The sequence below is a fragment of the Teleopsis dalmanni genome, chromosome 2, assembly GCF_002237135.1.
Source record: "Teleopsis dalmanni isolate 2A chromosome 2, ASM223713v2, whole genome shotgun sequence".
NCBI lineage: Eukaryota > Metazoa > Arthropoda > Insecta > Diptera > Diopsidae > Teleopsis > Teleopsis dalmanni.
In genome coordinates, this window is record NC_051847.1 from 64483789 (window position 1) to 64496204 (window position 12416).

Sequence of the window (12416 nt, forward strand, 5' to 3'; positions counted from 1 at the left end):
TTGAGAAAAAGAATCAAAAATCTGCGGGTGAAGAAAACAGACTTACATTTAATTTGGCTAATTTTCAAGATTACACAGCAGAAAGCACAAAATATAGTAAAAAGTTTAGTCAGATACTTTCCATTATTGAGAAAGTTTAACTATCTTTATTTGAGTATTTGCTTTATATAAATAAAATTATTTGCTTGTTTTTTCGACGTTTTATGTCATCTTGGAAATTGCTACCTGCTCAAGAATATTATATCCTGGTTTCCAAACAAATATTGTAGGCTCAGAATCTGGTTCAGAAATCTGTAAATTGAATAAAAATAGTTTATGTTTTTATAAATACATTTTAAGACTCTCTTACTGTTATTCTCTCTGTGTCAAAACTGCGAATAATGCCTCCATTTACTAGCAGACAAAATTTTAAAAGGCAAAAAAGTGAAATTATTATATATATTTTCATAATTGATATTAATTTAATAAAACACATTTTAAAAAATATTTTTTTATATATTAAATGTTTTTATCTTGCTCGTATACGAGTATATCTTGCACTGCTCTGAAATCACAACCTTAACTGGCGTACGTGATTCGTAAGATTTGAGTAAGGCACAGCTGTGTATATATATCATAAGTATTATTCAGAATAACATATAAAAATATAAATGTTCATTAAACTGATTGCAATATTTTTTTTATATTATATAAATATATATAAATATCGTACAACACTATATTTAAAACTCATATTTCGTACCATTCATCGTATGAAAGGGAACTTATGATGATGTGAATTAAATTTTATAAATGCTATAAATTTGTAGTTGCATTTTAATCATAGTTTAAAATTACTACAATTAAGAAGTAAGACTATATATCAATGATATATATCAAGTTATTTTTCACTAGTTTCAGTCTGCGTCCAGATCTTGCTTCTTTTCAGAAGCACTTTTTGATGCATTAATGCATTTCAATAAAGTCTTCTACAGCGATGTTTATAGTCATACTTACTCTTTTTCATATCACCTTCCCCAGTTAACGTGTGCTCAACATCATTCTTATCAATTCTTCCGCAGTATACAACTGGATTGTTTTGTTTTCCTCAACCTGCACAGATATTTCTGAAAGTATCCGTACTATTAATATAGAATTTAGCATATTATGGAATCCTTATATTTAGATTACAACCGATAGCGTAACCATCGCGATATAGGATATATTAGAAAGTATTTTTTGGCAGTGTTTTTTATTATATATCATCTAGAGACTATACTATTAAGGGAGACAGCTCGAGATCTGCTCCCTGAATACGCCATTGAGTATAATCATTAGTGTCTTAAATATTATTATGTTATACCATACTTACAAAAAGAGAATTTGTGAAATATTTTAAAACATGTTTAGGAAAAGGCTTGATATCTCACAGATATGAAAAAGTATTTAATAAAACAATGGCATTAGATCTGCGAAGATAAGCAATCATAGACAATATCAGACAATTTTATTTCTTTCATCAGATCTTAGTGCTCTAATACTGATCCTCATATCCCCTATATTTGATTATGTATAGCGATTAATATTACGAGGGTGGTTTGATAAGTCAGTGACTTTTTGAATTTCCCACGCAGTTACTCCGAATGCAACAATGCTGCCGTCAGCTGTAATCTACCAGTGGACAACTTTTTAATTTTGAGCAAGCTAAGTCGTTCAGTTGGTGTTTGATAGCCGTTCAAAGCAGACAACCTCGTGAATTTTTACTGAAATGGAAAAAAGTGAATTTCGCCATTTCTTTAGGTTTGGGAACTGAAAATAGTCGCAGGGGGCTAAATCTAGAGAATATGCTGGATGGGGTAGCAGTTCGTATTCCATTTCGTGGATTTTGGACACAATGCTTAATCAGCACACGATATGAGAATATGTCTCATATCGGTGTCTTAAGCCGATAATGAGAAATAACATGTAGTACACGATATTTGCACGTACTATAGTTATACCAGACGATGCCTTCTCATGGTGACCTCTGGAAACTAGATTTGTTTATAATTTATGTAGTCCCTTCTAAGTAAGTTCGGCTGATGGCTGATAATCTTTTCAGCATAAAAAAAAACAGAGTTTTTATGAAAATTATTGGGACTAATAAATCTTTTTTGGTAAATTGTATGGTTAGCGGCACTGGGGCAGATCATGTCTGAATTAGAAAGACTGCTTAGTTCAGGACAGTTAGGAACATATGTGTGCCCAATTCGATGACAAGTTGTAGTCCCAATGTTATAGATGATTTGATTTTTAAAAACGTAGATATCAAACTAAATTATCATTTAATTTAAATTTCAATTAAGTTTCATTCAAATACTGCATTCTTCTGAGTAATGAAGAATTTTTCTTATTCCTTTCATCAAAGTTTTAACCATTAAAGTACTTTCAATTTAACTTAACCTTTACCTAAATTTAATAGTGAATAATTTGTTGCATAATCGGCAACTTTGAGATACACTAAAACTCATAATAAACAAAGAATTCTTTTCAAAATTGTTAAAACGTGATCATTGTTTTCCTTAAACTCAGTTACGCCATCGCAGTTGAAATCGTCATTATCGGCATGACTTGAAGATCTAAAATTTCAAATTTCATAGCCGAAAAAGTGTTGATGTTGCACTATTTTAAATTTGGTAGGTACCACTTATTACTAATTCAGAAGTATCGGGCTAGAAATCAAGGCAATGCATCGATTGTCAAAATTCGTTATGAAAAGATTATAAAAATTATAGTAAACGAAGTGTTTCAGCACGATTTCTGCTGAAATTGTAAAAAACATTGAGCCATGAAATTTCAGCAATAATAAATAATATTTTTTAGTTTAAAAATATATTTTTTTTTTATATCTTTTGGATGTTCACAAATATGCAAAATATCAGAATTAACGTTCTGAAGATATTTCGTAACTATTTCAAAACAGTTACTTATTATTAATAATATTTTAATTTACATATTGTGGACATTATTTCCATGGTGTATCTCTTTATGGTTTAGTTTTTTTTTCTTGCAATATATTTTTGCATTTACTTTTCATAGCATTTAATGAACTGCAAGTTAACTGCATTGAGCTACTTTGGAAGGAGGGAGCGTTGCAAGCGTTCATAGAAAATAAATCGGAAGATAAACTGTCCACTTTTCTCAATAACTCTTGCATGTAAATTGGCAAATTTAAGTTGCACTGTTAACTTGGTTAATTCGAATACATTTTCTACTTGGCAAGATACATAATTCTCTGTAGGAGGTCAAGTGCTTTACTCTTGATTTATTACAGAAGACACAAACTGAAATGGAAGAAGCTAGAAAAAGTGCATAAGTCAATCTACTTAATCGGAAAAAGAAACATGTGTTGTCTTTTTATGTGTAGCCTAGAAAGTAGAAAACATCAATAAATTAAACCTAAATTGTGGTATTTACCAAAGATATTTTACCAATAAAATCTCCTTTACATACTTCTTTACCAACAGTTCTATTGTATATTCTTTAGAGTTTTAATTAAAAATAATTTCTAGCAATTGTACAGATACATCTTGAAAATAGTTATACAAATTATCTGTGAAATTCATTATATATATTAGTGATATCAGATCTACTGTGTTAAGAATATGTCACATATTTATATAAACTCATACACACATATACATTGAAGTGATTCTCGTAGTAGTTTTCTTTTTATTAAATACATATTTTTGAATGGACTAAGTTGGTTAATTATTTTAATTACATACAAGTTTTTAAACAATTTTTAAAAAATATATTTAATTATCAGTAACATTTGTGGATTTAATTTCGTTTCCACAAAGAAAATATTCATGAAGCCATGCTTCTTTGGTGCTGTTATCTGGCACATTTTTATTTTTAATATATTATTTTTTTGTATTTTTGGTACTATTAGTTCCCAATATGACTATTTTCATTCTAAAATGTACATATAAGCATAATTTTTAATACATAACTTAATTACTTTAATTTAATTTATTTTTTTTCAATAGGTGGAGAGCATCGAAAGCCAAAGTCTGTAACTTGAACTCATTAAAACCACCTCTAAGAAAGGAATGAAGAATAAGTAAATGATTTCCACTGCAATGCGGAAACTTCATTTCAGTACTTAAGGGGGAGAGATATGAACAAGAGACCTAATACCTTGAGTCTATATTTATACATATAAGCCAGAAAGCATTGGCGTGGCATAGATGGCCGGAGAGTATGTGAAGAGGGTGGGTAAGAATTACTGAAAGAATCAGTGACCAAGGTCACGTAAGCCGCGGCTGTAAAGTGGAATGATGTTATCAGCAAAATCCCGATCATCGAAGTGTAGCGCAAGGTATTGGTAGGGTTTGTAGCGCGTTACCTACACAAATTATTACAGAGGGTTGAGACTTCTGGGAGATAGTCTTTGGTTTTTGGTTATGTTAGTCTACACTTTTTATATTAGATTTTTTTTTGGATAAGTTTATTTTGCAGTATATATTCCAGCTAAGTAAATCACTAACTACATGTTTGAGTGTAGTGAAGAAGTTTATAGGGAAATGTGCATGTAGTGTGATATATCCTATAAATAATGTAAATAACTTAATTACTTTTATAAACAATATGAACAATTTTTAAATAGAAACTGTGTCGATTTGTATCAGATATTGATTATTTTTAGTGGATTAGCAAAAGATGTGTAGATTGGCTTATTAAGCTTAGCACACATTTTATATGTGTTTTGAGTTAAGGAAGTCATGCCCGTTATTGATAAATATTTAACAGTAACCATCTTACTATTTGTAACCTAAACAAATATTGTTTATTGTAGGTATCTAAGTTAAAAGTTTAGAATTGAAAGTGAAAAAAAAAACATTCTAAAACAGAGCAAATAATATATTAAAGATTATTAGAAAAAATCAAAAAAATTTAAAGTCGTTTTCAGATAACTAAGTTTTGTTCTGCAAAAAAAGATAAATAATTTAAAATAGTTAAAAAATAACGCCTTCATTTTTTCACTCTTATTTCTACTTTTACATTTAATTTTTCCCACTTGTCAGGTTAATTTGTGATCGAAAAAGAAAATGGAAAAACAATAAATTATTTAATACAAAAGAAAACTTCAACAATCAATCAAGCATTGATAAAGACTTTTTCAGATCGTCGTTCGTCGATCAATTCCCACACAGAAAAACAAAAGATATTGTGAAAAATTTTATTAGGATGCAATTTTACAATCTGAGATAGCTCTGCAGACAAATTCACTACACCGAATACGCTATACATCGAAGCTAAATTAAATAAAATGTTACTCGCACACTAGTATAATAAATACATGAAGTTAATGACAGTCAAGTTTATTTTAATGATTTTTCTAATTAAATCGATTTCTATGCTTTAAAATAGAATTGTTGTAAAAGAAATATATAACACAGGTACAAGCATTATTCATAGACTTAATAATCTATCATGGGTATTAGAGAATTTCATCAGTTATAGAAACGGATATATTATATATCAAGTTGGCGAGTACTTATTTATACGTACAAATGAAGCATTGCTTCCATTTACATAAATATAGTAACATTTCTAATATTAACATTAAAATAGACAACATACTCAGTCTAATATCAAAACACTCAAAGTAATGGCATTTCTTCAATAAATATTACTTACAAAATATTAACAGATATAAGATTTCTCTTAAAAAAGGTTATTATATATTACTTTTCAGATAATTAATTAATTTTAATAGGTGCAAACCTTTAATAAATTTTTATCCAATATGGATAACACAATCAACTATTCTATGCAATATAAATATGGGATAAAGCCATATTCTCCCAAAGCAATAACATTTAAATTAAACGAGTAAATTTAATTCTTTAACGTGATTGTACTAAAAGGACCTAATTTTTACTATTTCCTTTCAGTCGCTTATGCCTATTCTTCATAAGTCATCTTTCAATCTTCTACGCTTTCGACCTCTTCTCTTATTCCATGCTTAGTTGCTTTTAAATAGTTCGTCACTAGTCTAACTTCCTCTCTTATTATATGAGCAGCGTTTTTTTATACCCACAAGGCTTGAAGATAAAAAAAAAGATAAATGAGGACCTAAAGATGAACAAATTTTACCCCTTTAGTGTTATTTATTAAACATTTCTAAAGAATGCTTTAAGCCAAGTATCTAAAAAGCACGACTTGAAAGCACAATCAGTTTCACACTTAATATATGTTTTCACGAATATACATGAACCATCCTACATATGCCGTTCAGTATTACCAAATGGATTATTTTTCTTAGTTTAAAGCTATGAAATGGTATTCATTGGCTACAGGAAGCTAATGGGTTATGAAAATAAATACGCGGAGTATTACTTCTATGTAAAAGTTGTTATACTAAATTGTTCAGAATTTCAGAATTTACGGAATATGGTTCGTTTATCCCATTTTTTAGGAACATGGGAACATCTGTGAAAAGGTTTATGTCAGAAGTTCAAAACAAAAGTTCGTTTTGCTATTATAATATATCTTTTCACATTAATGTATAAAAATAAATAATCTTATCGACTTTTTATTTGATGTCCTTTCTGGTATATATATTCAATGGATGTATTAACTTATCTGTATATACGATCAAGGCAAGTCAAGGTAAAATGTGGCTCTTTGCTCTTCATAGGATCAGCGGAAACTAATATATATATTAAATAAAATAAGTTGGTTCGATTAAAAATATATAACTGTTGCTGTTAGGAAAACTATAATACAGTCAGTTAATCACGTTATAGTAACCACTAACAAATCCAGTCCCAGTCATTAATAATTAAATTAAAAATCTTTAGATGGAATATGAATCATGATTATTGTTAGATAGTTAAATAGTTGTTGTGAGATATAAGAAAGACCAATATAGGAAGAATTAGAGTGCTGGTAGACGAATGATATCGTAAAAGTCTACGACAGTGGTTCAATAAAGAAAGGAAGTTGATTTTTTTGGAAACTATCGACAAAACAAAAATATTAATTATGTTAGTTTGCATTCGAAACGAATACAGCGCTCAGAAGAAAAAAAGAAGAAGAAAATGCTCATTCGCACTTAATTTTGGAAACGTCCTTATAAAAAAAAGAACCTATGTTTTGCTTTGAGAGAAACTAAGTAATCTTAAGAAGAAAATGATGATACTCTATACATCTAATCTTTTATTGAATTTTATTCAATAAACTATTAACATTTAATGTGTTTATTTCTATTCAGTTGTTCTTCCATGTTGCCACACGCAGTTTTCTTCAAATTTATGTTTTATAATCCAAGATTTTTCGCCACTTAAGCTATTATAAAATCAAATTTCTTAAATTAGCCAAAAAATTATTTTTATAAACCTTTGTTAACCTGCTTTGCTAAAATAAAAAATAACTTTTACTCTATAATAATGACAATAAAATTACTTGAACTATTGACCTCAACGGCACAAATTCAATATGCAAGTGTTTGAGAAATAGAGGCCTCGACGGCGTGGATAATGGCAGAAATTGCAACATTTTGTCGCATTTGGGAGCGTTCATCAGTTTAAGTGCAGCGAATAAAAACTTTCTGAGCAAACAAAAAAGGTTGCAACTGTCGTGGGAAATGCGCATAGAAATTTTCTTTACTCTCGAATTGATGCATATCGCAGGGTCTTTATTGTTTCCTCAACAAATTGCGATGCAGCGTTTCAAATTGAGTTATAAATCATTAACAACAATTTTTATTCAAAAATAATAATACCCATACTTAAATAAATGGAGTGATTTTTTTGACTTATAAGAATCTTTCATACAAACATGCAATATTTTCAAAAATATTTTTACTCCACACTTTTTGATCTGACGGATGTGAATACTTATGTCGTAGACTTAAAACAGATACTAAAAATATATTAGATAAATAGTTACTAGAATACATTTTATTAGTCTTTTTTTGTAGGATAAGAAAAGTAAAGACTAAAACTGGAATATGAGAAATTATAGAAGATTAGACATACCGTCTAATCTAGACAATCTGTTCTTGGAAGTATTTCATATATACTTTATATTTGTTATATTTAAATAAAGCACAATAAGAAATAATTAAATAAAATTAATTAAATCTTGTTTTTCTAAGAGATCTTCTCAAAAGTATTAAGTAACTCAGCTGCGAGCCTCATTATTTCTCTATTCATCATTCTTAAAAGACAACGTGGACACTAAGCGCTGTGGTTCCGCCTAAAATCTTAATTTTTTCCTCTTAAACAAACGCTAAGATTCACTTTCGTTGGGTATCTTTTTCTTTATTTATTATTTTTTAAATTATTTAATCATATTTTTTTATTATTTAAATATTTTTGTTTATTGTTCGCGCTTGTGATGATGTAAAATGTGCTTCATTTGTTTTTATTATAAAAATTATCTACTCGGAAGGCAGCTTTGTCGGTTGAGTAATAATTTAGAAAAAAATTATGTTTTTTTTTGACGATGCTTTAAAAATATTTTATAGAATATTTTCAGTTGAATACCTAAGATTTTGTTTTGATTTTAATTGGCATTATTGCATTATCATCGTCATCAGTAATTCAAGCATGAGAAAACAAATAATTTGGTAATATGAAAAAAAGCCTTTAGACAAAATCTTCCAAAAGAAAAAATATATATTTCTATAAAACTAAGGCATCTTCCGGGTTAAGTGAACTATGAAGGCTCAGTTTATGTTAATTAAGCTAATTAAATATTTTCTTAGCACACATGTAATTAAAAGTTTTTACCAAAAATTAACAACAATAATAAAAAAAATGAAGTACAATACTAAAATAATAATAATTACGTATGTAGATATTTTTTATAAGTAATTCATTATTCATAATTATTACTAAATATAACAAAAAGTCTTAAATAATAGAACTTTACAATAATCAATACAATAAATAAATTCCAGTTAATGAAAAAATTTATTACTTAGTATTTAATTATTAGTAACTTTACTAAATGATAAGCAGCGACGGTTAACGTTTATAGCATTTTATGGTAATAAAAGTCATTTATTGTAATAAATGAGGTAATATAATATATATTACTTACCTATAATAAAATTTATAACATTGGAAGCTGTTTAACCCTTTTGAACAATTCAACAGCTTAACAGTAGCCGGGAATATCCGGAACTTAATTTGGGTTAATCATTTAATGCATCAACATCTCTTTTAGAGATAAACGCTATTCTAACACAAGCTTAGATGCTATGAACACATCATCAACACATATTTTATTACGATGGAGCTATTTAATTACCATATGTGTAGTAACAACTTCTGACAATTAGTTAGAAGAATGATTTAAGGTTAGGTTCCTCAAAGAAAACGCCACTGTCAACTTTGCTATCAAGTTTTGACCCGTTAATGCATATCTCTAAACAATCGTTTGAAATGGCCCGTAACCAATTTTCCTTTACAGGTATATGAGTAAAGAAGTTGCGATCAAGTAGAGAAATATTCATAATTAATATTGAAAGGAATTATGGGACCATATGTTACTTTAGTTAGTTATGTTAGATATCTACCTTAATTATTTAGAGATGTAATGGTTTAACCATTTAGAGTTTAGATCTGCTGAAACCGAGGATCAGTCAGCCAACAGTGGAGAAGAATAAATAATCCCGTGATTGAGTCGAATATATAGTTCTTGATACCGTTAGAGCAACAGTTCTACAGATTTTATCTAAAAATGTTTAGTCAACATTCCCATAGGGCATTCATTTAGAAGAATAGGCTCCACTACTGCCAAATAAAGCAACACGCATATGCGAGGATTAGATCAATTAATAATACAAATTTATTAATCATTTATAATTTATTATTCCTCGCTATTACGGATACGACTGAGAACCCCTCCTCTTCAATACTTTTTATCAAGAATAATGAATTAATTACTTTTTAGAGAATTATATACCTTCCAACTTTTGAAATAACTTTAAATCCCATTTACAGCACAACAAAAATGAAACGAAATAAAATAAATATATATGTTTTCATAAACAAATAAATTATTTATATTTCTTAAAAGATGCTATTTACATGGACCTATATATGGTAAAGCTTTCCACTTAAAATCTGAATGTATAAACTGCACCACCTCGAAAATCAGGTCGGCTATTGCCATATGGACCACCCAAGTGTTGTGAATATCCGCCAGTTGCATCAATTTGGTGACGACCATTCTCACTTTTCCAGACTGGAGCACGTCCATCAACATTAATATCAAAGCCTTTACCGGGACTGCCACCGCCTTGTGCTGTTAATTGACGTCTTTCACGGTGTAACTCTGGTTGCAATTCATAATAAGCCAAATCCTTTATAAACAAAAAATTATTATTAAATTATAAAATAAAATTTTAAATGAAAAATTTGACTTACCGCATTTTCAATGGCTGCATCAGCTAATTCACTTGGTTCATATGAATAGGCAAGTACTGCAGTTAGAGCGCAAAATAAAATGACCAACTTGAAATGCATTTTTAAGGAATATTTTTTGTTTGTTCGTAATTTAGTGACTTGAAGTATTTTGTATTAATTATTGAACTGATAATAACTCACATCAATTCACTTGCTTTTATATTCCAGACACAATACTTAAAAACATATGGCGGAGATAAGTAAGTGGATCCCCTAACGAAGATCCCCAAGCATAAGTACACGGCTCATAAAATTTTTTTTGCTGATAAGAGAGATGTGAATTTTTTACAAAATTTGTACTTTTTCTTATTTAAATATAAAAAAAAAATCATTCTAAACTTTTTTATATTATTTTATTTTGTAATTTTAAAAAAAATGCTTAGGTATTGTTTTTTCTTTAGTTTTTAGTTAACACTAAATAAATATTAATAAAATTTTAAATGAAAAAAAAAGTTTTGAAATGTCCAGATTTTAAATATATAATAATAAACACAATCGATTTATTAATTTTAAAAATTGAAAAAATAATTACAATGACAAAAGCAAAATTATTTCTAACAATTTGATAGTTTTTCAATTTTTTAAAATACTTTTCTTATGTAAGAATAAGATGAATTAAAACTACAACACATATACAAATTATAATCAATCTAATACAATCGTATAGACACAAAATAAATATTACAAATACCGTTGATTATATTCCGGAATTACAACCTGTACCAAATGATCTATTCATATTCACTTTACTTAACAAGCGCTATAAATTTCTCTCGTAGATCTGTACTTGGATTTGTAAATAATTTAAGAACTGTCTTTGTTGATATGCAGATGTCTGAGTTGATGATTCATCACCTTAACTCTATTATATCTGTGGACAGTTTTAAGTCACACTAAGAATAACTGAATACGGGGATTTATAATATGATGGATCTGATGTCTTTGTATCTGCCTGTGTTTATCAGATTTATGTTTATTATTTTTAGGTTGCTGAGTGTTGGATTATTGTGATTGTGAATTATATTGAACAGTTTCAGTGCACAATCTTAAATATATTTTTCGACTGAATCGATTCTCAGATCTCTGTGGATATCCGCTCCTCTTAAGTACCATGGGGCGTTAACCAGTTTTCTATATAGGCGATATTTTGCCTTCTTTGAAGAATTTTTAATGTTGAGTTTGGCGCTTGGCAAAACCCAATACTGCCATTAAGTATTTCTGATTTAATAATCTGCTTGAATATGTTAACTCTATTCTTTATGTTGAGCATTTTGCTGCTGATGAGCGGGTGGAAGGAGTACAATATTCGGGCAGCTTGAGCTTGTTTGGACTTGAAATGTTCTATCCATTTACATAGTTCATTTAGCTATCAAAACTTACTATGGCTTGTTGTTCTTGTACCCTAATCTGAAATTTCTTTAACTTTTAAAAAGCCTCTTATATTCACTTTCTTGTCGATTGGTGATATTTAGTGGATTGAAAGTGGATTAGTGATATCGATTTATTTTAGCACATCCGGCATATTTGAAGGGTGGATTTAATGTTCAAGCCTCATGTAACTTTTAGTAGTTTTCAAAAATCCCCTTTAAATATGAGTCTCTGTATATTATATGTTCTTTGTTTCAGTATATATTGCAACTCTCTCTCTCTCTCTCTCTCTCTCTCTCTAGCTTACTTTTGTTCGTTCATAAAAGAAAAATAAAAATAAAAGAAATTAGAAATAAAATATATTTATCTACTTTAGATATATATTTATATGAGAAGATAAAAAGGGTTTTGCATATATGTTCCTTTAAAAACTTCACCTTACCTGTAGCATTTGAAATTCATTTGTCAATACTCATTACCCAATGCGTGGCTTTGTTAAATCCAAAGATTTCGTTAAATAAAATTAACTTTAATCTGGTGCTTGCCTTTTGTACAAAACCTGACCTAATTATGTACAAACCACTTAATGACATAAGAAAT

General features: G+C 28.7%; 1 protein-coding gene across 1 annotated transcript; it reads right to left on the minus strand.

Annotated features, from left to right (window-relative positions):
• Positions 1 to 10056: 10056 nt before the first annotated feature.
• On the minus strand, positions 10057 to 10584 carry LOC119682787 (diptericin-A-like). Its single transcript, XM_038096299.1, has 2 exons — positions 10410 to 10584; positions 10057 to 10345 (listed from the first exon to the last, which is right to left on the minus strand). The coding sequence occupies exons 1-2, from the start codon at positions 10506 to 10508 to the stop codon at positions 10100 to 10102; spliced, it is 345 nt and encodes a 114-aa protein (XP_037952227.1). The 5' UTR covers positions 10509 to 10584; the 3' UTR covers positions 10057 to 10099.
• Between the last annotated feature and the right edge of the window lie 1832 nt (positions 10585 to 12416).